Below are 24,662 nucleotides of genomic sequence, written 5' to 3'. Positions count from 1 at the left end.
AGATCTGAAAAAATACTCCAAGCTAACTTACGGTGCCCACAGGGCTAGTCACCTAGAGTCCACATCTCTCATCTCATGCATCATGGGATATGGTGGAAAAGTAGAGAAACGAATTTCCTTCCTGGACAGGACATTGCTGTGTCCCAGCATATTATTTTAAAGGAAATGCCAATACCTGGCTAGGAAAGAAGCTGGAATTGTAAGGATGGATGTAATAGGTACAGTCACAATGGTGTCGGACGGAGAAGGTTTTCCAGTGATTAGGTGATCCTAGCAACGTCTCTCAAAGAAGGGTTTGAGGCACTTTTTTTCTTTATTGAAATCACCTTGCCAAACAGGTAGCTATTCAAGCCTAGCACATTGAAGTTTCCTCTATCCTGGACAACGTAGGAGAAATTTTACCGACTGGGGTGGAAGATTTTCTTTTTCATGGTCCAGGATGATCCTCCCTATTTTATCCCTTATCCACCTGCCAACCAAACACAGCACAGGTGGCTAAGTCCCCAGCGACTACATCTTGACCACCTTGATTGCACTTGGTGTCTCCAGTCTTCAGTTCTACAGTTCATTTCCTGTTATGATCCAAGATGACAGACTACCTCCATCCAGGGAATCTTCTTCCAGCTTACTTTAAGTGCTCTCATTTTCCATTTTCCTAAGGTCTTAACAGCTCACCTCATTGCTGACACCATGAACCACCTACATGAGCAAATTCCTCGATGTATTCTGTTCCCATGCCTGAAGTTAATAACACGAAACACAGAAGCTACATTACAAAAAGGAAGTCAGGGACGTACGTATAATTTGGTACATAGGATTTAACTAACGCTTTCAAAGGAAAACTGTATAAAAACTATACTTTTCTTCTTTAAAAAAAAAAAGATTTTATTCATTTGGCAGAGAGAGAGAGACAGCAAGAGAGAGAGAACACAAGCAGGGGGAGTGGGAGAGGGAGAAGCAGGCTTCCCACCGAACAGGGAGCCAGATGCAGGGCTTGATCCCAGGACCCTGGGATCATGACCTGAGCCAAAGGCAGACGCTTAATGACTGAGCTACCCAGGCGCCCCAAAACTATACTTTTCTAAGTTCCAGCAAAATGGAGACCACGTTAAATATCTGTAAGTAGTTACGAGTGGTGCAGTGTACATGTACTTTGTGAAATTTAAAGCATTCTCCAAAAGTTATTTCTACTTAAGTCCCCTAATAAAAATCAAGCTCCTGTTCAGGCTAAGTTCTGAGCACATTTCTCAGATGCAAACGAGTGAGACTAAACCGACAAAATGTAGTAAGTGCTACAGGGGGTGGAGGGGAACACAGAGCTCCATCTGCGCTGCAGACATTTGTGTAAAGAAGTAAACAAGAAACAGAATCAGATCCTGAACTCAAGCAATTTCTAAACTGGTTGACTCAATCACATTAAAAGTTGCCTAATCCTTTGAGGCCAAATAAGGACACGTTCCTGGGGAACATTCCCTCATGGTTCAGAGCAGAGGCTCCAGAGGCAGGCTGTAGGTCCCCCAAGGAGGATCTGTGCAAACTACCCAAGCCACTTGACCTGTCTGACCCTCAGTTTCCTCATCTACAAAATGGATGTAATCAGTTTACCTCATCCTCTGTGCGGACGCAGAGTTCATACACTGAGAGTCCTTGGAACGACGCCTGGAGCCCAGCGCGCTCTCCGTAAATACTCGCTATTTTTCATACCCATCCTTCCTTGAACAACAAAGCTTTGGACAGTCAAAGAAAATCCCCTTCAGGACAAGAATTAGGCAGTTAAAGTGTTAACAGTCCTAGAGAATCTAGGACTAGTGAATCAGCACTTTGCCCTCCCTTGTTTAGACCCTGTTTGTTCAGAAACACTGATTAACAGGGCTCAGGGCAAGAGATCCAAGATGAATTTGAATGACAAGGAAAACAGCAAACCTTGAAAGGGGCAATTTCCTAGTCAAGGCTTTACTTTAGTAACCACCAGTGACATTTGGGGAGTTGGAGGGAGAAGGGGGAGAGAGAGAGAAAGCAGATCTGCATGTACTGGACTGAGAAGACCCTGAGGCTCAGGTTGGTATCCAGCCTTTTCAGGCACAACTGTCAGCTCTTCTCAAAGTGCTGACCAGGCGTGGCCCGGGGCCAGGGGACACCCAGCCACGTGGCCCAGACAGATGTCCAGCTTGTTGTGAAGACCTGCCCAGATTACTCAGCCTCTGGGTCCCTCAAGGAAGTCACCCTTACAGGAAGGGGGATCATGACTTTTCATGAGGAGACACATGGCCAAGCTTAGTAAGTGGAAGAACTAGGAGTAACTTTGTCCTGGCCTACCTTCAAGAGTTTATTTAAATATTTGACAAATCTTCTGTTTGATTGTTGACACAGTTTTAAGTGGTCTTGCCCGCTTCGGTGCAGCTCCTGTCCTGAGAAATCTCTCGCTCAGACACATTGAAGTACAGTACGGTATATCGACCCCACCCTCAGTGGATGTGGCTGTTTATAAAATAGTAATCACTGATATCGGAAAATTGTTAAGAGAGCTTTGAGAGAAACAAAGAGAAAGCAAAGTTTCAGAAACGTTTGGATTTTTTTTAAAGATTTTATTTATTCATTTGGGAGAGGGAGTGAACGAGAGAGAGCACAAGTGAAGTGGGGGGGAGAGGCCGATGGAGAGGGAGGAGCAGACTCCCTTCTGAGCAGGGAGCCCAATCGGGATAGGACACTGGGACCTTGACCTGAGCTGAGGGCAGAGGCTTCACCAACTGAGGCACCCAGGCACCCAATATTTGGATTTTACACTTCCTGTTTTGAAACATCATTTAGTTGATACCTTAAAAAAATGATGATGTTAGTATTTGTATCATTGTATAGATAAAAGGTATTCAGTGTTGAAAATGTATATATAAATTGAAAATATTCTTGAACTCTCTTTGGCTTCTGTATACCACTTATGATCACAGCAGCCTTAAGAAGATGCCGTTTCCAGCTCCTGAGATCCTAAGAGGCATCTGACTTGTCAGATCCGTCACAAAGGAGTCATGGACCCCCAGGGTCACTTAACTAACTGGGCCTCAAGTCAGGCACTGAAGCATTAGGAGAGGTCTCACTACTGTTTTCCACAGACAGCTTTTTTCTTGGTTAAATAGTGTGTGTGTTTTTAAACCTTCACCATATGTAAAAACAATACTTTGAGATAGGCCTGCTAGAGATAGAACAGATAGTATAAATTGGACGCAGCCTCAGGATTGGGCTTCGGCCTAGAGCCGGCCACCTACAGTAGACACACAATAAATGCGTCTTCTATTCAATAATCAAGGGCTCCCTCTGCTGGTCAGATGGAATTCCTTTGTAGCCCAGCAGACACTGCTGAGAAAACCCATGCGTTGGAAAATTAGAAAAAAACGAAGAGAGTATCCATGGTAAAAGAGGCTTTGCAGGTCATTTGATCCAAACCCTTTACAAACGAGGATGCTTATTATACTACTGGTATATTCCTAACTAGAAGAAATGGAGAAAGTCAAATAATTTGTTGAAATCATGGTTGACACTGACTGCGAGAGACAGCAAGTATGGGATTAAATAAGGTGAAAATAATCCACATGGCAGATGCTTTTTGGTTTTTGGACTGCTCCCTGCTCTTCTCAGAGAAAAAAGTAAAGGAGGACTTTTGACTTGAAGTCAAAAACTAATTCGAACTAATGTTCGAATCGAGTTTCCATCTCTACTAGCTGTTTCTTGGTGGAGATGTTTAGCTCTGTGGCTTCATATCCTTCATCCTTAAATCCTAAGTCATAATACTCCACTAGGCAGAGGAGAGACCACCTGTCTGAAGCAGATCAGGGGGCACATAGCAGGAGCCCCAAAATTGTAGGAGAAGGAAGGATGGCTGCAGGTTTTGCTTATATCAACATTGTAGAGTAAGGATAGTTTCCTACATGCCCAGCAGCTTTGTACCTTGAAAATGTGTAATACAGGGGCACTTGGGTGGCTCAGTCATTAAGTGTCTGCCTTTGGCTCAGGTCATGATCCCAGGATACTGGGATCGAGCCCCACATGGGGGTCCCTGCTAGGCAGGAAGCCTACTTCTCCATCTCCCCTCCCCCTCCCCCGCTTGTGTTCCTGCTCTCACTGTCTCTCTCTCTCTCTCTCTCTCTCTCTCTGTGTCAAATAAATAAATAAAATATTTTTTAAAAAAGAAAATGTATAATACAACTAAGAGTTATGAAAGAGTACTAGAAACTACACTTTAACCATCAGTTTAACACAAAGTCTTTTAAAGAGGTTAAATGAGGAATGTTTCTTGGATAAACTGTGTTTTTAAAACACAAGCTTTTGGAGCACCTGAGTAGTTCAGCTGGTTAAGCATCTGACTCTTGATATCGGCTCAGGTCGTGATTTCAGGGTTGTGGGATGGAGCCCTGTGTCGGGCTCTGTGCTGGGCATGGAGCCTCCTTGGAATTCTCCCTCTCCCTCTCTCTCTCCCCTTCTCTAAAAAATAAATATATTAAAACACAAGCTTTTATTTGCTACCTGGAAAGTCTTTTCTGGGCTTGCTATCACTCTAATGCAAAAAGACAACAACTCCTTCTCTGGTTTCTCTCTCTCTTCTCACATGTCATTATATTGCAGCTAGAAGAACCCAACTGACACTTGGCACTTTCTGCCTGGAAATCTCTCCATGGGATTCATGAGTGTCTTAGGTGCCTTTTCTGTTTTACACGTTAGTAAACTTTACGTAGCACGCGTCACTTTTCTTCAACCACCGAGGTCCCCTTCCTCACTGTTTTCAGCCCCCACCAGCACTTCCCTGAGGACCTGTCAACTGTCATTGATGGTATTCTCGAAACCCTCCTAGCTTGCTTTCTCCGACTCCTCAGGACTCTCTCAGTTTCCACCCATCAATCAATCCCATAGCCAAGGCCACGTTTCCATCCCAGTTATCTACTGCTACATAAAAAGCCACCCTAAAACCTCGTGCCTTAAAGGAACAGTTTATTAACATGTCCCAAGGTTTTCTAGGCCAACTGGGCTCAGTGGGCAGTTCTTCCTGGCTGTGTCCCTCACAGGTGCCCTGCCAGATGGCAGCTGGGGCTGCATGGCCACCAGAGCTCACTCATGGGACTAGCAGTTGGTGGTGGCCGCCAGCTTGGAGCTCAGTTGGTGTAAGACAGAGCAGCCACACGTGGTTTTACTGAGGGCTTGGGCTTCTCATGATCTTGCAGCTGGGTTCCAAGAGGGCATACCCCAAGAGTGAGCATGCTAAGAGGGGGGAAACAAAAGCTGCCAAGCCAATTATAAAGCATATCTGGCACCGGCATGGTCACTTCTGGCATGTTCTGTTGGCCAAAGCCAACACGGGGTCAGGGGTTGGCCCAGGGTCATGGGGTCGGCACGGGGTCACGGGGCCAGCAAATTTGCAAGTGCTGGAGACATCATCTCTACCATTTCATGGGGAGTGGCAAGGTTACTCTGCACAAAACAAGTGAGACCAGAGTATTGTCACAGCTATCATTGGAAACTACAGTCTGCCATTTAAGGATTAAAAAAAAAAAATTCCATCAACTCAAGAAAGGTAAGAGAGGAGGAAAAAGGAGCATTGAAAAAAATGAGACAAATAGGACAAGTGAAGAGATACAGTAAAGTCTAAATATGTAATCATTACCATTCCTGAAAATTATTAATAAAGTCGCTCATTAAAAGAAAAAGGTTGTCAGAGTAAAACACAAATACATGAGGTTTCACGATACACACAGGAGACACACCTAAAACATATGTAAGAACAGAGAGTATAAAGAGTGAAAGAAAATATAAACATATAAATATATTTATATATAAATATATATTATATATATATTTATATACAAAATATAAATATCTATATAAATATAAATATATATAAATATAAAGAGTGAAAATGATTCAAAAAGATATATGGCAAATTTTAACCTGCAGACAGTTGAGTTAGCTACTCAACTCTCTCTATAGCTACAGACTATACAGATTTTGAGACCAAAAAAAAATCACTATCAAATACAAAAAGAGTCACTGCATAATGATGAAAACTTTAATTCACCAGAAAGATCTGACAATCAAATTTCATTAAACTGAAAATATTTTTTAAATTACGAACACAGTGAATATTATCTATGTGGTAAGCAGTAACCCAACAGCAAGCAAAACTGTATGCTTTATTACTTAAATAGTTACACAAACATGATATTTTTTAAAAAGCAAAGAAGTGATAAGCACCAAATTCATAGCAATGGATACCTTGAGAGGGAAGGCACGGGATTGGATAAGATAGAATACAAATACAAGCCCCGTGGTATTGGAAATATTTTCAAGCTTGTGTTGGGTTATGGGTTCTTGGGACTTTGTTCATTTTATTACGCTTCTCAATTTACATGTCTGTTTCATATATTCCTTTGAATATATTACATATTATATAATAAAAGGTTAACATGAAAAATTACATGAATCAAGCTTTATGGGGGAAACAAAAAAAAATAAGATATCAAAACCACAACCTCATCAAATTAATGATCTGAGTCTTTTTCCATGGTCCTAGACCATGGTAGTAGTCCTTTGTTTATAAGTTTTTTCTGTCCTATTTTCCAACCTGAAAGTTTTCTTAAATTGGTTCTTACTCTGTCTACATATGATATACTTCAGGTTTTTGAGCTTCCTGAAATAACAGAGGACAGTGTGTGTGTGTCTGTGTGTGTGTTGGAGGAGACGGAAGAGAGGGGAGAGTCCATTCTTTTGGCAAGAGTATCTAGAGGTAAGCAGTGTACAGTAGGTAAGGGAATGGATTTGAGGGACAGGTAAACTTGGGTTTGAATCTTGGATTAAATATTCCTTAGTGTGTGATCTTGGTCAAGTTGCTTATGACTCTGAGTTTGATTCCTGTATCTATAAAATGAGAATAATGCCCACCTCACAGTGTGTGGTGCAGGTAAGAGAAAACCATATAAAGAAGTTGGGCCCGGTGCCTGATATAGAATGTATATGCTTTGATTTTTACTTTTTATTCTAATTTTAATGAGATCCTCAGCAGGTCTATGACCCAAAAGATTGGGCAGCACTCTTAGAAGCAATAATTTCCCTTAATTCTGTGTATTTAGCACTCACTTGTCCACAATAAATGACCAAAATGCCCACGAGCTATATTTGTTCACTGTAACAAACAAGCACAATGTTAGCTTCCAGGGATAAGTAAAGAGCTCGCTTTCAAAAGAAAACCAGGATGTAAAAAAACCCCTTTATTTAAATAAAATGTTCATAAGGTACACACATCCTAGGCGTACAGCTCAATTCATTTTCCCAAAGTGTACATTCCTTACCACGTGGGGCCCAGATCGGGAAATAACATTAGCAGCAACCCAGGCAGTGACCCCCATCCCCTTCGATCACCGCCCCACTTCTCAAGGCAAACCACCATCCTGACCTCCACCATCCGGGCAGACACCGACTTTGAAAACGATACATTAGAGTATAGGATGAAACGTACATGATGTCCTAGCAGAAAATATGCGAGATTTAGAGGGAGGCACGCTTCAGTTCCAGCCCACCTGAGCCCGTGAAATGGAGACACACTCTTTATTAGACTGAACTGCGGTAAGGATTGGAAATACTATGGCTCAAATACCCAGCACGGTACCGGCCCTTGCTGACTCAGCCTATTTCTTCTCATGACACTAAGAGACCCAGAAGACAGTTGGGGGTCCTCCTTCCCACTCAAATGTGATAGCAGACGCAAGGGTACCATTTACATGTTATCCAAATAGAAAGGGTTATGTGAAAAGATACAGTCCGGCGTGAGCTCTCCGGGCTTAAAATTGTTAGCTAATTTCCTGTCATCTCCGTTAAAACAGTACAACAGTCCAGGGGACTCTGAGTTCCAGCTGTTCCAACCTCTGAAATGGGTCAGACCTTGAGTGCTCTGGGTTTAGGCTGGCGCCCACACTCTGCTGCTAAGAGAATAACCATTTTTCCTGAGGTGGAGCGATTGCCAACATAAGCACTGAATGGCGTGTGTGACGGTGCATCCTCGTCAGGCCGCGTCTGAAGAAACAGTCTTTAGGAAGAGGCGACACCCTCTGCTAACCAAAGGCAGCTCCTTGGCCTTCAGAAGACGGCGGTGTCACGCTGCCCACCCGCGGGCAACTGTTTCCGCCCCGCGACGGATTTGAGGTAAGTGGTAAGAAGGCTTTTTTAAGTGGACATAAAAAGCGGACGTTGTATGGTTCAGTTAGATGGAGATGGACACATGCCTGTGTGTGCACGTGTCCACCACTCCCATCCCTGGGGAGGAGAACGTACAATCATGCGTTAAATAAAACCTCTGGTGTGAAGGGAAAATGACTAAAGATAAGTATAGACCTAACATTTCCGGAGCTCCTGAGAGGTTCCAGACGCTGTGCATTATCTCATTTAATTCTCAGAACATTCCTATAAGGCGGGTATTGCTATCCTTATTTTATTAGGAAGAAGATGAGGCTCGGAGAATGGAGGCAACTTGGCCATGGTGACATAGCTGGTAACTGGCAGAGCTGAAATATGAATCCAACTCTGACTTGATCCCCCAGCTGAGCTTCCGAGAACTCATAGTATCGTTCATCAAGGTCCGTAGTAACCACTGCGGAAACCCTGATAATTAATACAGCTTATGAGATGTAGCCACCAAAATGGCTATGCCCATCTAAGAACCCCCAAAGCAGTACATAATCTTTCAGGGAACGTATTTTTGAAGGAATATGAACAACCTAGAGTGTGGTGATAGGAGTGACCCTAAAGGAACCAGACTGCACACTTCCGAACCTGAAAAGCTAGTAACGGTAGGCCTGAAAAAAAAAAGGTGGCTTCTAAGAGTTTCAACGTTTGAACTGTTAGCTGTCATTACAGTACAGTTACATATGCCTAGATGCAGACACGAGCAGTGGACCTGAAACCAATGAACTAAAGCAAACCAGAAGATAGCTTTCTAAAAGACAAAGAGATCTGAGGGTGGCTCAGTCAGTTAAGAGTTAAGAGTCCAACTCTTTTTTTTTTTAAGATTTTATTTATTTATTTGTCAGAGAGAGAGAGAGAGAGAGAGAGAGCGAGCACTGGCAGACAGAGGCAGAGGGAGAAGCAGGCTCCCTGCCGAACAAGGAGCCCGATGCGGGACTCGATCCCAGGACGCCGGGACCATGACCTGAGCCGAAGGCAGCTACTTAACCAACTGAGCCACCCAGGCGTCCCAAGAGTCCAACTCTTGATTCAGCTCAGTTCATTATATCGGGGCTGGGGAGTGAGTCCCATCCCAGGCACATGTGCTGGGCATGGAGCCTGCTTAAGAGTGTCTCTCTCCCTCTGCCCCTCATCACCACCTCTTCTTTCTCTCCCCCACCCTTCAATTAAAAAAAGAAAGAAAGAAAGAGTGAGAGATCTGAAAATGGAATGGCCTGCCTTGAGAGGTAAAAAGATTTCCATCACTGACAGGTTCAACAGAAGCTAGAGGACAACTCATCATGGACAATGAAATTAGGACTTGAATCTCACATAATTTATAACAAATAATATGAACTAACTTAATAACAACTGGACTTTGGATAATCTTGCAAAGAGGCAGCTAGTCAACTGGGAGCAGCAGGCGTGGGGCAGGCAGGAAAGGCTGGTCAAAGATGAGGGAAAAGGTAGGGTTTCCATCGAAAGAGGCACCCTTAAAAGAGTGAATGTCCTCTAGAGTGGCTGAAGCTGTCAAGTGTACAGTCGAGGTAGGCTGACAGACGTGATTCCCACCACTCTGAACTAGAGGAATAGAAGTGAACAGTTTTATATAGAGAAAAGCCTGGAGCAGATAGATCATAGAATATGTCAGAATCAACACAAGTCCTTACAGCAGTAGATTCTCAAATCTGGCACACCTGATACTCGGTGGCATCCCTGTCTCGAGTATCATGATACTTTGGTATCCCGATCAATTACCCTTTGTTCCAGCCAGCCTGGTTTTCTCTCATTCGCGGTTAAGAGTCTTAGTACATAGTAGAATACTGTACATTAAGCAAAACAAGGAAAAACAAAGACGTTTTGGGAAAAGTGTATTTGCATTTGAAACTTTTAGGCCCAATGTTCCAACAACAAATTAAGCGTTTCCTCAACCCAGATCTGGGTTTAGGTGTTCTTCCCATGTGTTCCTATAAGCAGAGAATTGGCCAATTTGTACACACTCAATAGATTATAAATTCCACATTAGCAAGGGCTTGTATTTTTTATGTAACCCTTCACTTTTTATATAACCTCACATTGATCTAACCCAGCATCTGGCATTAATTCTTTTATAAACAAATGTAGACTTATTACTTTGTTCAAACACTGACCTTCTATACCAGAAAATAGCAGCTCATAATGGAAACAAGTGGTCTCTATGTGGAGGCAAGCAGTGTTGCTAATGAATCTCAATTTACTTACTAGTGAAATGGGAAAAAACCTTTATTCCAACTTTATACTTCAGGTATGTACCATTTACTAAGAATCTAAGTCACCTCACACTTCCCAATTCAAGTAATGACTATCAGAGTACCATTTCTTTTACCATCCAGATACATAGGATTTCTTTTCATTTTAATCCTGTAAGGTTTCCTTTATGAATCTGCCACAGGTGTGCTACTCAGATACCTTTGACCAACTCACCACCTAACTGCAAGGTAAAGGGAGAGGTGACAGCCTCCAGTTGTTGGCTTTGTCAGGGTTCACACGATCTGTGTCCAAGATCCTGCTAATCTCCAGGTGGCCTCGGGCTGAAGACCCAGCGGTGATACTGGGGGGCTAGCCATTTCCACCCAACTGCTCTGAAGGCAGTCTCTTCTATGGAGCTCCCCATGGGACTGACAGCTACTTTGTCAGCTCTGCGTCACTGAATGGCAGCGTTCCATGGTTAGCCTCACAGGCCTGCTTTACCCCTCACTGGACCATTTTGCATTTCTTATTCCACGTTAGTTAGCTTTGACTCCTGGAGAATACTGGGGTAAAATCAGACTTGTTTGTTTCCAGTCTAACCTATTAATTTGGTCTCTTTCTCATATACTTAACCTCTGCTGGTGTTAATAATGGTATTACTTGAAAGGCTTTCCTTCAGCCTATGCCATTTTAGTTTTAGCTTCCCCAAAAGCATTTTGAGTCCAGTACAAGAAAATGATTTTTTTCTTCACATAAAACTTTGCAATTTTACCAGCAGATATTTAAATATATTTCACTGTATTCAGTAAAGATACATTTATTTTGTGATAAAAACAAAAACAGAATCTTAAAAGCAGAGACAAAACACACCAAACCTCAGTAGCGCCATCTTGTGGTGTTTGATGGGAACTGTCCACTACTTCGTTGTTTAGGAAAATGCCTTTTGAAGTCCTAACACCTGTCATCTTGTCCATCTAGTTTAACCAAGGTTTTAAAATATGGCCAAATAACAAAAAATAAAGTTAAATCAAGCCTTTTAAAGTTGGTGAGTACATACAGATCTTGTTTTCCTTTTTCTGAGCCTTGAGGTAAAATCACCTTCTCTCCCCACATCTCTCATCAGTAGACTAGTAACTTACTTTTTGTTTATGGTGTTTATCGGTATCTGACATTTCATAAGCATTTTCTATCTTTTGTTTATCTGGCTTCTCTACCAGAATATGAAAACGAGCCTTTATCTGTCTTATTCACCCTTATAGTCCTCAGGGCCACTTGACATATAGTAAGTATGTAAAACTTTTTGAATAAATGAATCTTTTAACTTATGAATGGCTACATATAAATCAGTCTTGGAATTAGAAAAAAATCACCTGACAGAATTTTCCTGTAAACTTAAACATCTTGGGATAAGAATTAACAGAGCCACCAGAGAAGTGACATTCACAGCCAGTCAGGGAGAACCAAAAGGCTTGGCTACAAGAAATTAAGGCTAGACCAGACTGGTGTAGGGATCCTTTTAGATGTGCCCAAAATCGTGTTAATTACTGAAAACGAATGCCTGAAGGCAGTTTTCATCTCAACCACATTTACAACTCTGACATACACATGCAGCCCATGCTTGAATATTTATAGGGATACAGAATTGCGACCTCACAAGACAACCTATTAATCACATTTTGAGATCTTAAACTTTCTAACAGTAGCTTAAGAGAGTCACAAGAATAATTATGGACCAAAAAGTTAACATTATCAGTTAATTAAATCACATACATAAGTGGCCTTCTTGGCGCAGTGGCTGGCAGATCAGTCTCATAAAAATACAAATACAAAAGGTATTAATTAGAAAACTTATTTATTTCTGCTCCTCTCATACATCTTATTGTGCACGAAACAGTCCTGCATACATATCTGAGTAATGTGCTGTCACACACTCTGTTTAAAGGCAAAGCACCATAGGTAAAGCTGATCTGTCCAGAGTTCTCAGCTCATGGAATCTTGCTTCCTGCTTTTACATTAATTTTTGAAAGTCAGAAAATGTCATCTCCAAAAAATGTTAAGGGGGCTGTAAAAAATAATCACTTTATTCAATATTACAGTTGTAGAAACAGAATATATTTTCTTTAAGAAATGAAAAACTAAGAAAATGCCACCTAACATCGTTGATATGTCAGTATAGGCCAGCAGGAAGAAATACTGTGATGAGCTTGTCTCTTTGATACCAAGCAGACATTCTAGTTCAAGCTTTAATATGCTTCCTAGTTTCACTAGATGCTTCTTTTCTGCTGCTTCGCTCTTTTTCCGTATTTCCCATCAGAGGATTGGTACAGCCTTTAAAACTTCATTAACAGGAGCAAATCCAATATCCACTGATTTCTTCTCAAAGGCATTTTTTTAACCCATCAGATAGCCCCTGTAGGAATAAAATTTATAAACACAAAAAGTGAAAAGGAAGCAAATTCCAAAGCGCCCAAATTTTATGATGAATCAAATGACAATCTAAAAATATAATTGTGTGATTCCTCCTTATGGAATTAGGAATAATGGAATATCTTATGGAATATCTTGCCTTAAGCCAAGATACAAAGTATCTTGTACAAAGTATCTTGCCTCCCCAACAAATGACTACATTACTGAGCTTCATTTCCATTACCCTTTTCCCTCAAAGGGTAAAGTTATAAACTAATAAGCTCCAAGCTTGCAAGCAAATGAAAAGCCACTCACACACCTGCGGGGCAGGTGTAAAAGCCAGGCCATGAAGCTCTCCTTCAACCAGGACTGATTTAAAATGCAAGCACTGCAGCTAGGTTATCGATCTCCTTAAATCACAGAATTAGCAACAAAATCAAGAAAAGGAAGAAAAGAAAAATGACAATAGGTATAAGATGATAAAAAGGAGAATGGCAGGTTACACTAAGGAAATCAACTAAAAACTGGTAAGTGCTCCTGTGTCTAATTAAGTCTAAACCTAAAAGGACCCTGAGTCAAGAAGGCAAAATCATGCTTCATGTTCAGTGTCCAGCAAGTAACAGTTATCAAATAATAAATATTTGCTAAATACAAATATGAATGTTACAGAGGCAATAAAACAAACACTTTAGAAAGTGGCCTGTCAAAAAGGAGTAAAAGCGTTTTAGTACATGTAGAATTAAATTTCAGTTACATGGAAAAATCATATATATGCATTCTCCTAGTCCCTAAATGACATTAATTGAGTAAAGTATTATTATTTTCTTACTTTTATTTTTCATTCCCCCTTCCTTTAGAATTTCTTCTCTGAACTGATCCTGTGATCTTAGGACTTATAGGGGAGCTCCCTAGCTTTTCTCATCAGGTTTAATAAACACTAGCTCAAACTGCTAAAAAGGCGATTTTTGCTACTCTGACTAAAACAGGCCTTTTTAGGGGTGGCTGGGTGATTGAATCAGCTACGCATCCAGCTATCAGTTTCAGCTCAGGTCATGATCTCAGGGCCTTGGAATTGCCAGCGACGGGAGGCTCACGGAGTCTGCTTAAGAACCTCTTTCCTCTCCTTCTGCCCCTCCCCCCACTATCTCTCTTTCAAAAGAATAAATCTTTAAAAATAAATAAATAGAAAATAAAACGAGCTTTTTTTGGTCCCAAATTCCATAGTATCCATTCAATAGACTATTTTATACAGCTTTATAACAGACTTGCCTACAAGTAGAAACCTATCCCTCCACTCCCAACCAAACACTTTGCCTAATTTTAGGACATCACAGCATGATACAGCACACCATCTTTTATTTTTTTTAATTTTTACAATTCTTTTAGGTCAAAAAACAACCCTAATAGTGAAGACTTTAGAGAATCTAATGACCATTACTTTTCAGAAGAACCAAGCACAAATTTGTACCATCTCCCACCCAGTATCTAAACATCATTTCATTTCTTTAAACCTGTGCACATTTAAAAGGTACCTATCGCACACACACAATCCCACATACATTATCTTATGAATTATATGAGAAGAATTTTGTTTTCAAAATGAAAACTGTTTTTCTGTAACTTTGTACTAGTACCATAAAAATATTAGGCACCAAAATTTGATTTTTCACTTTAAATGTATTGTCATATATGCAAATGGTCAAGAAATAGTCATTCGTTTTATTAGTGCCCATGTTTCTATAAAAAATATGGCATCGGAGCACCTGGCTGGCTCAGTGGGTTAAGCCTCTGCCTTCGGCTCAGGTCATGATCCCAGGTCCTGGGATTGAGCCCCACATCGGGCTCTCTGCTCAGCAGGGAGCCTGCTTCCCTTCCTCTCTCTCTCTCTCTGCCTGCCTCTCTACCTACTTGTGATCTCTCTGTGTCAAATAAATAAATAAAATCTTAAAAAAAAAATATGGTATCAAATAAAGCCATACATTGATTTGTAAAATTTTATCTGTAAGAGAGACATCAGGTCTCTAAAAAAGCATAAATTAAACAATATAAAACAGTACCAGTTCACTGCTGTTGTTTTTTTTTCCTTTTTAAAGGTTTCTCTTACTAAGGATATCAAACTCTTTGTAACAAAGACTTCAGCCCTGGAGGTCATCGTGATGAATCTTATGCAGCCTAGCCATCCTTTACCTCAGATGCTAGCAACTTATTTGATCTGAAAGCACCCTTGGTCAGTGGTGTGTTTTAATGTCTTTTTGCTATTGCTGTTCCACTTAGGCATCAAACTGTTTATTTATGTTGGAACTTCAAAGATCATTTGTGTGCAAAAAAGTCATATTCCCTCCTTACTGGTGGTACTAACCACAGCCCTACTGTGTGCGACATGTAGGCCCAGGGACATGACTCATCATCTTGTCTGGGGTCTACAAACATTCCAGAAAATGCAATACTGTTGCTTCCCCTTCTCTTCTAAAATTGTCCATTGTTTCTTCCTGCTCTGCACCCAAGGAACCAGGCTTTAGGAGGTGCAGATGAGAAATCATATCAAAGAAGGAACCATAAATTCCTTCTCCTTAAAAATCTAAATCCTAGATTCAGCTGCATGACAATTTACAATTTAGATCACTGTTCTGTTTGGATTAAATCTAAATATAATTTACACCTAGGAGATTATATATAAAGGGAGCATACCCTATTTCCTATTGTTCACTTAGGCGGCAATCTTGGATGCCAGCCTACAAATGGGGACAAGAAGACAAATATTTACATAAATAACTCAAACAGTAAGATGGAGGCAATCAGAGTATTAAGCACTTCTCAAAGCTTTTGGTTTTAAGCAGTAGATAGCTCTATTATCCTACAAGTCAAATGCCTGAGCTAAAAAGAACAGCACTTACATCCTAAGGAGAGGACCTAAAACAATAAAGAAGAATGAGCAGCTTAAGGCAGAATAAAAATAAATCTCGTTCTATGGGCAAAACCAGCCCACTTCTGATCTGCTATATGCCTCCAAAAGTTCCATCTGTTTTGGTTAATTTGTAGTGGCCTCTTGATCTCTCTGGGAGCCTCCTCTTTTCCTGTTTTGCTATGGAAAATTTCAGCCTCTTCCATACCAATATACCTTTCTCAACAGAGGAGAAAAAAAAAAGGAACAAAAAGAGGATGCTGAAGTACGTAATTCTTCATACAATTTAGCCAGTGGTCAAAACTATTTTTTTAACAATTTCATTTATTTACTAGAGAGAGAGCACAAGCAAGGGGGAGGGGTAGATGGAGAGGGAGAAGACTCCCTGCTGAGCAGGGAGCCCAATACGGAGCTCAATCCCAGGACCTGAGCCAAAGGCAGAAGCTTAATCAACTGAGCCACCCAGGTGCCCCAAAACTATTTTCCCCAGACAAATATAAGAACCACTGGCAGAGGAGTCTGAGGGAACCATATGGATACACAGATATTCATTCAGTTGACAAAGAACACTGCTCTCTTCCCACCCTGCTAAGATGTGAACAAGACTGCAGGATTAAGTACTACTGACTTCCTAGGGGAAGTCTGCCCATTCTACTCCAGATGTGTTACAGACAATGGAGAGGTGAAGCCACAGAACAAATGAAACCCACACACCCTCCTGTATTTTTTTTTTTTTAAATACGGAATGCTTCACTAATTTACGTGTCATCCTTGCGCAGGGGCCATGCTAATCTTTCTCTGTATCATTCCAATTTTAGTATATGGGCTGCCGAAGCGAGCACCCTGTATTTCCTTTTAATGTCTCTTATAATAAGGGAGTATCAGTTCTAAGAAATCACTGACACTTGATGTTTAACCTAGCCCCTAAAAAATGAGTTTACTAAGAGCTAATCTTTGTATGGTATGTCTACCCAGGGTTCCTGCAATTACTAATTCATCCATAGGTGAAATCAGAATATAGGTAAATGTGATCAGACTTGTCCACATTTCAAATTAATGACTCAAATGGAAATATAAAAGCTGCCATAAAACCAATTTGTTTTTGTTCTAAAGATATTGTATGTTTTCTGAAACAAAATGTTCTTATCAGGCCTGTAAACATAAATTCCTTCCTCTTAAAAATTTAAATCCTAGATTTAGCTCCATCTCTCTCTCTCTCATGTGCGCGTGCGCACGCGCGCACACACACACACACACACACAAATACACACACGTATAAAATCCTTTTCCCAACTTTTTGGTGAGGTAATAACCCCCTTCCTGTCCAAGGCTTAACGGGTTTTCCTCACATCATTATTGAGAGATCAGCAATAATTAATGCCTTGAAAATATTCCCTACTATCACTATTACTACTGGAATCCCATATTTTATACATTAACCAAAAAGCAATTTAAAGAAACAGTATCTCCAGTCAGTGGTCAGTGATGTAACAGCAAAATAACAGTATGGAGAAAATACTCAGAAAGACCTACTACTGATTTCAATTTTACTACTAACCATACCTATAACCTCGAGCAAGTCACAAATTTCTTTGGTTCTCAGAAATGTCATTGGTTTAAATGAAGGTTAAATTAAATCGCCCATGATTTTACGTGATCCAAGTAATTATTTTACCAACTTGCAACAGAAGTTAAATTGCTGATTATACAAAGTACTTAATAACTTACGGCAGTTTCATTCTCATGAATACTCTAGCCATGAAAAAACTCAGTAGGACACAGACGAATCCAATGAATAGAAGAAGAAATCTATTGAGTTTTGGAATGTTTGGTGCATTCGATCGGTCCAAGATTATGAAACCTAAACCTCCCATTGTAAACAGGAAGCTGGATGCGAGTCCTTCCATAATATATTGTCCATTTACTCTGAAAAAGACCACAGCAAAACAGTGAGTGAAAATTCCCAGAAAAATAAAATACTTGTCTTTGGACTGAAATTCCTATTTCTGCTAAAATATTTTTGTGTTAATTTTTTATTCTTACCATTAAAACTATTTTACCACATTTCTATGTATTCTTGTCAACAAAATTTATTTTTATTTAGCCTATTATGTATCAAACAATGTTCTAGGTTCTGGGGATACAACAACAAAAATCTGTGTCTTCATGGAGCTTTTATTCATAAACTTTTAAAACATCAACTAACACAATTGTCTATTTAAAATCAATGCTGAGATTTTACTAGCATAAAAATCCAGTCAGTGTATGTATATGAACTCTTCACCCAGAACTTTTGTTTAGCTTTTAAAAATTATGGCATTTAAATTTCTATTATAAATTTCAAATTCTGAATTGGTTAGGAATGTTTCTAGAAGTTTTATGAGAATTTATAAACCTCCTGGGGCACCTGGGTGGCTCAGATGGCTAAGTATCTGTTTGGTTAAGCATCTTGGTTTTGGCTCAGGTCATGATCTCATGGATCATGGAATCAAGCCCTGCATGGAGCTCCACAATCAGCAGGGAATCTACCTGAAGATCCTTTCCCCTGCCCCTCCCCCAACTTGTGTGTGTGCATGCACCTACTCTCTCTCTAAAATAAACAAACATTTTTAAAAAATCAATCAATCAATAAATGTCTTGTTTCAAAGAGAAAATTTTAAAAGCAAGTGTTATCATCCAGGGCTCCATGAACCCCCACAAGGATTTCCAGCAATCTATAAACCCTCAGAATTATATGTAGATTTATATATATATGTATATCTGATTTTTCTGGGAACAGAGCTTTCAAAATTCTGAGTTCATGGATTCCCAAAAAGCAAATTCTTCTGTTAGAGGGATAATTTATACATAGGTACCTGTTACAGAGGTATGTATTTTTTGTTAGCTAATTGCTTTAACTGAAAACACAATACAGGCACGAGGCTCAAAATTCAAACAGTGCCAATGACAACACTATGAAGGGTTCCCCGATCATCAAGATCGCCTATCATCTAGATTTCCCCCGCCCCTAGAGAATCACAGTAATCTTTTCAGAATATTCTATGCAGGAATACCATAAAAGTAAATGTAAATGCAAATATATAGCTATATTTGATAGACAGTTATCAAGTGGATTTTAGAAAGCAATACACTAAGCACTGCTCAGATGAACCAAACCACGCTGGAATGGTGCTTCATTACTGAAATGGAGTGCCGAAGTGTCCAAAATTACTATTTTTTTATTTGATAGTATAATCCAGGGGTCCACGGATTTTTTCCTTAAATGGCCAGACAGTACAAGTCTTAGGCTTGCAGGCCACATGGTTTGTGTCATGCTTACCACTGTAGCTTGAAAGCACCTACAGACAGTATATAAACAAATGGGCATGCCTAGTTCCAATAGAACATGACTTACAAATAAACAGGTATGTACATTTTGCTGCTCCCCAGAATAGTCTAAATGTATTTTAAACCAATACCTTCCTTTAAATAAGCGATCATGTCAATCACTGTGAAACACTTTATGTCCTATAAGTAAGTAACATACATCTATTCTTGCCCACTTCCTGCCATTTCAGCTACTATCTAAATGCAGATGGACCCACAGGTTTCACTATATTTTAAAAAAATATCCATACTCCAGCAACCTTCCTTCCCACCAAATCATTCAAAAAGTTAAGTGTTACCTGTAGGCTAAGAAAGCTACTGGTCTCTGATGTCCATGTTCATCGGTCATAGAACCAACACTTGGAGGTTCAACAATAACATCATAAATTATTCCTGTATGAAAGACAATAGTATAGATTAGAATGGATTCCTAATTTTTAAAAAGGATTAGAGTTTTCGTGTCTCTAAAGGATCATTTATATTTCAACAAGACTACTGAGATATATTATGATAATCAAGTGAAGCCCAGCTAATATCCTAAACTTTAGATACACCATTCAAAAATTCAACTCAATATTTCAGATTATCTCTGTAAAACAGGTGTTTGATAAAAGAAATTCATTCAGTAACTGTTTCTAGTACTTCACAATAAAGGAGATTTAATATTAAAGGCTGTATTTTAGTTCAAGAAAATGTTCCACATATGCTTGGATATGTTTCTATCAATTGAGAGGTAACTAGAGAAATTTTCTTGCTTAAATATAAAATAAGGAGATATTTTAAAATCATACCAACAGGCAGACAAGCGATACTAGAGATTCGTGATCATTAATGTTAACATCCATCACTTAGGTCATGATGTCACTGTGTTAATACTAATGTCCATCAACATCAATTGTTTTCCCAATCTCCCATTGCCAGCATCTACTCTTCACCTTTTCTACTATCCTCCAACAACCTCACTTCCAGCTTTTCTTAAGCATAGTAAGACTGTGTCTCCCTCACCCCTGACTAACAAGCAATCACACAGGAATTCCCTCATCTCTCCACCACCACCAAATCTATAAACTAGTATCTGCATCCATCCATCCTTCCTTCCTTCCAGCTACAAGAAAGAAAGAGTCCCTCCTTCTAACAATGTGAGATTCCTTCTGCAATTATCAGGACTCCATCCCTTTCTACCTTCTCACTGATTTGGATCTTTTGGCTATCTCTCTTCCTTCCTAAACTTTCAACCTCTCCTTCCCTATGTCAACTTTCCCTTGACTCCAGACCCTCCTAGTTAACATCCTATTTCTATGCTTCCTTTTTGAAACAATGTCAGACTTCCTTCTGGGGGGGTGGGGGGGGAGAGAGAGTAAACTTTTCTCCGTTTCCTCATTTACCCCTGATTCTTCAACTCACTCCAACCTGGCACCTGCCTCCACTGATGTCACTCTTGCTAAAGTTGCCAATAATCTCCAAATTCCATGGACATTTTTCAGTTGTCTTAGGAGGCTTCCCAGCAGCACTCAATCCAGTTTACTAAATCCATTTTCTTTGGGGGGAAATTGGCTTTTGTGATACTCCTGTCCACACTTTCTTGCTACATCTCTAACAGAGCCTGTGTATAAACCCACTAAATGTTGGGAGTTCCTTAGGGCTTGATGCACTGTCCTCTTTTTCTACATTCTCTCCTGAACTGAACTCATCCCTTCCCAGGGTTTTAATTCCATGTACTAATGATTAATGATGGTCAATGTGCCAATACCTATCAAACGTTAGCACCCGTAGAATTAGATGTAAGCTCCCTAAGAACAGGGACTTTCTCTGTTCTTCAATATCTCGCTTATGAGAGGATTAAAAAAAAAAAATCTATTACTAACCGATTTCAACAGAGAGCTCTTTTCTCAATTCTAAACTCGTAGATGCAAACTTGACATAGCCAACTAACTGTAGTTGTCCAACTTTTACATATCCTGAAGTGCCCTCTGGTTCACCGTTCCCCACCAAAAAACCTTCAACTCTTCAATCTCAGAAAATGATCCTCCCATCTAGTCAGATGCTCAAAGATTCCTTCATACTTCCTTCTCTCCAATCAATCCATACATCCAATCAATCCATCAAGACCTAATGAATCTACTTCCAAACTATCTTTCATTATACTTTCCTCCATCTCTACTGCCGCCAACCTTGTTAGACTCAATCAACTATAAACCTACCTAACTGGTCTCTTGATTCCGTATTTGTCCATTCTTTTCCCTCTGCCCAGTATTTTCTTTCCCCCAATTCTTCAGATTTTGGTTAACATGTCACTTCCCTCAGAACCACACTCCAATATAAATGATGTTCCAACTCCCATTATTTTCTCCTAACTTCTTGTTCTATCCCTTCAATGAATCTCTGGTAATTTGTAATGGAAAAGATAATGCAGTGGAAAAAGACTTCTGTGTTATTTAACCTGTCTCAACCATGCAATTACAAGCTTCAGGAGAGCAGCATTCTTATGTTTCCTTGACTGCTGTTCCCAGTACCTAGTGCCTGGAACTTAATACAGGCTCAATGCATTGTTTGCTGAGTATTTCTCAGCAATAAGTATCATTTACTTCTAGAAGTACACTCACAGTTTTTAGAAGAGACTCTTTTCCAGTGGCAAAACCGAATCCTTGTATGAGATACCTCTGGCCTTCGCCACTGAAAGGTGTTCTTTGCAATCTGCCCCTGGGGTTGGAGCAGAGAATCTCCCCATACACAATCAACAGGGAATAAGTGGACAGAAGGGAAACTGTGCGGCTTCTAACAAAGGCTTGGACTCCAAGGGAGTAAGGGTTAGGAAAAAGAGACTAGCAGCTCAAAGCAGATGAAGACTATTATTTTTGTTTAATCACATGCACTTTAAATTTCATTTATTCAGTACAGTACCTATTAATGTGCTGAGCAAATGTTAATGCTAATGCAATTCTAGGATAGTACCTTACCAATATAAAAAATATTCAAATGTATTTTACTTAAGTAAGTACAAGTTAACTATCGTGATTCTGGACTGGGAGTGGGAGGTAGATTCAAAGGCACATTCTAGTACCAAGCTCTCATAGTCATAGTTTCAGATTCATCCCTCTTCAGTACCAATGCTTTTCACATCTCTGAAAATAAAGATGTTTATGGCTATTCCCTTAAAAACGGAGCCACTTTTGCTGTTCCTAATCTGTAAGCTTCAATTTTATAACTTCCAAATTAAGTATTCCACTTCCCAGTTTGCCAGTTCGGTAGAAGTCTTGAGTAAATCGTGAATCTGTGGCTTGAAAGGGTGGTGGCTCGAAAATTGTAGCCGGATTGCCAACTCATCACTAGACAAAACTAACGCCCCTTTTGCAACGTTTTATTTGAAAACAAACAAACAAACAAAAAACCCCAAAACAGGATAAGACATTCTGGAGTGTTTAATAGTACTGCTATTTTCCTAATTCTTTAAATTCTCAACTTCTGCTTCTTGAAATACAATACCTTCTGCGAATCTAACTCCAATCCCAAATATTTATCAAAACCGTGGATTCGGAAAATTCCACTGGCATTTATTCTTGATTGGGGCAAAAGGCAACAACGGACGCTTGGGTGTGAGCTAACAAACCTAAAGACTGTCAAGTCTCTTCCAAGGGTCCAGGGACTGCAAAGATAAGGGAGAAGTCCCAAGCCCTCCTGACCAACCATGGAAGTACAACGGACAAGACTAGAGTCCTCCAGGACCTTTGTCAAAAAAACTTAGGGCAGGCAATAAAGAGCAACAAGACAGGTTTAAAAAATAGAGTCTGATTCGGATCCCTAGGCTAAGAGGCTAGAGGTGCGAAAAGGCAATGGGCGTGAGAACAGTGAGAACAATGAGAGTGACCTCTCAGAATACAGAACAGGGCGTGAGGGCAGATTAACCTTTGGGGCGTTAATCCTTGAGACCCCAGAAATTCCCTCCACCCTCCGAAGAGATCGAGAGCACAGAGATGCTGCCCTCGGGGCTGAGAGCCAGCCGCACAGACGCGCCTCCGGGGTGGGCCGGCTCTCCGCGTCTCAGGGCCTCTCGGGGCCGAGCCAGCCCGAGTTACCTCCGGTGATGAGGAAGTAAGACACCACCACCAGAGCGTACACCGTCATGGCCGACGGCATGTGCACCCAGGGCGGCTTCTTCAGCTTCAGGTTGGGGCATTCGAGCACTAAGAACGGGACGCGGTACAAAGTCTCCATGGTGGCGGCACGGGCTTCTCTCGACCTCCAGCCCCACGCGCCACCCGGAAACAGGCCCGCCCCTCCCGTTCGCCCGCGCGTGCGCAGGGAAGAGACTTGCAGGTCCGCCACCCTGGAAGGCCGTTTGTCTACCCAGAGGAAAAAGAAGAAACTATGAAGAAAGGATAAACACCATGATTTTAAGATATATATTTTTAATCTTTGTTAATCATAAATTTGAATGAGAAGCTCAATTATTGCCAATGAATAGGCAGGTGATTTATGTACCTTCAAGGACCTGCAGGGCGTCAGACGTGGCCAAGCCGGAGAAGCAGTGGGGACCGAATCCGTCGCAGCCCCTCCCACTCGCCGGCGCGGGGGATTTAGAAGCTGATTGGACGCGGGCGCTCTAGGTTCCCAGAGCTGGAGGATGAATGGGAACGTTTGGAAAATTCTGCCTTTTCTATTAGCGGTCTTTTCAAGAGCCTGAGAAAGCCCTAGTTGCAGAACTTTTACTTCCCGATGTAGTTGCGGGGACAGTAATAACTACTGTTACTAATAATTGCTCAAAATTGTCAAAAATTTTTTGACAATCTTTTAATTTTTGGAAAAATTTTAAAAATATCCAGTCCAGATGTATCAAAAATAGCAAGATGACGTCTCCACAGCATGCCTAAAGCTGATACCTTGACGTGACCAAAATACTATTTTAAATAACCCATGCCCTCCACTCCACTTTGCTTCTCCCACAGAGAATGCTTAATCTAAATGCTAAATGCTAAAATCATTCTCGCCAAAAATCCTGAACTCATCCTGGTTTCTCCCTTTATTATAACTCCCATCTCCAAAATACCAGCAATAATGAAGTGGGTATACAGTGCAGCCAGTATTTATACACAGGAAGTTTCTCTGAGTATCATAAAGCAGAATGTTTCTGAAGTTCCCATAGTTTTATAAATAAGCAGAACTTTGGAACAATTAAAATTATGTTGTCTTAAAAAATAAGGAAAAAACATAGAAATTAAAAGTTCTTTTTTAATATGAGAGGTACTTGTTATTAAATTCAATAAATTAACATATAATGTATTATTAGTTTCAGAGGTAGAGGTCATTGATTCATCAGTCTTACCTAACACCCACTTATAGGTGCTTATTACATCACATGCCCTCCTTAATGCCCATCACCCAGTTATCCTATTCCCCCACCCCCTCTTCCCTCCAGCAACCCTCAGTTTGTTTCCTATGATTAAGAGTCTGTTATGGTTTATCTCCCTCTCTGATTCATCTTGTTTTATTTTTTTCGTCTCTTCCTCTATGATCCTCTGTTTTGTTTCTTAATTTCCCTGTATGAGTGAGATCATATGATAATTGT

General features: G+C 40.4%; 1 protein-coding gene across 1 annotated transcript; it reads right to left on the bottom strand.

Annotated features, from left to right (window-relative positions):
- Positions 1 to 12,260: 12,260 nt before the first annotated feature.
- On the bottom strand, positions 12,261 to 23,376 carry OSTC (oligosaccharyltransferase complex non-catalytic subunit). The gene is made up of 4 exons (XM_080797184.1): positions 23,173 to 23,376; positions 19,399 to 19,492; positions 17,462 to 17,659; positions 12,261 to 12,835 (listed from the first exon to the last, which is right to left on the bottom strand). Exons 1-4 carry the CDS (start codon positions 23,309 to 23,311, stop codon positions 12,817 to 12,819), a joined length of 450 nt encoding a protein of 149 aa, XP_080653310.1. The 5' UTR covers positions 23,312 to 23,376; the 3' UTR covers positions 12,261 to 12,816.
- Positions 23,377 to 24,662: the final 1,286 nt, after the last annotated feature.

The sequence above is a fragment of the Martes martes genome, assembly GCF_963455335.1.
Source record: "Martes martes genome assembly, chromosome: 2".
Lineage (NCBI taxonomy): Eukaryota > Metazoa > Chordata > Mammalia > Carnivora > Mustelidae > Martes > Martes martes.
The sequence above is the reverse complement of the archived record's forward strand: the minus strand, read 5'-3'. Positions and strand labels throughout refer to the sequence as shown.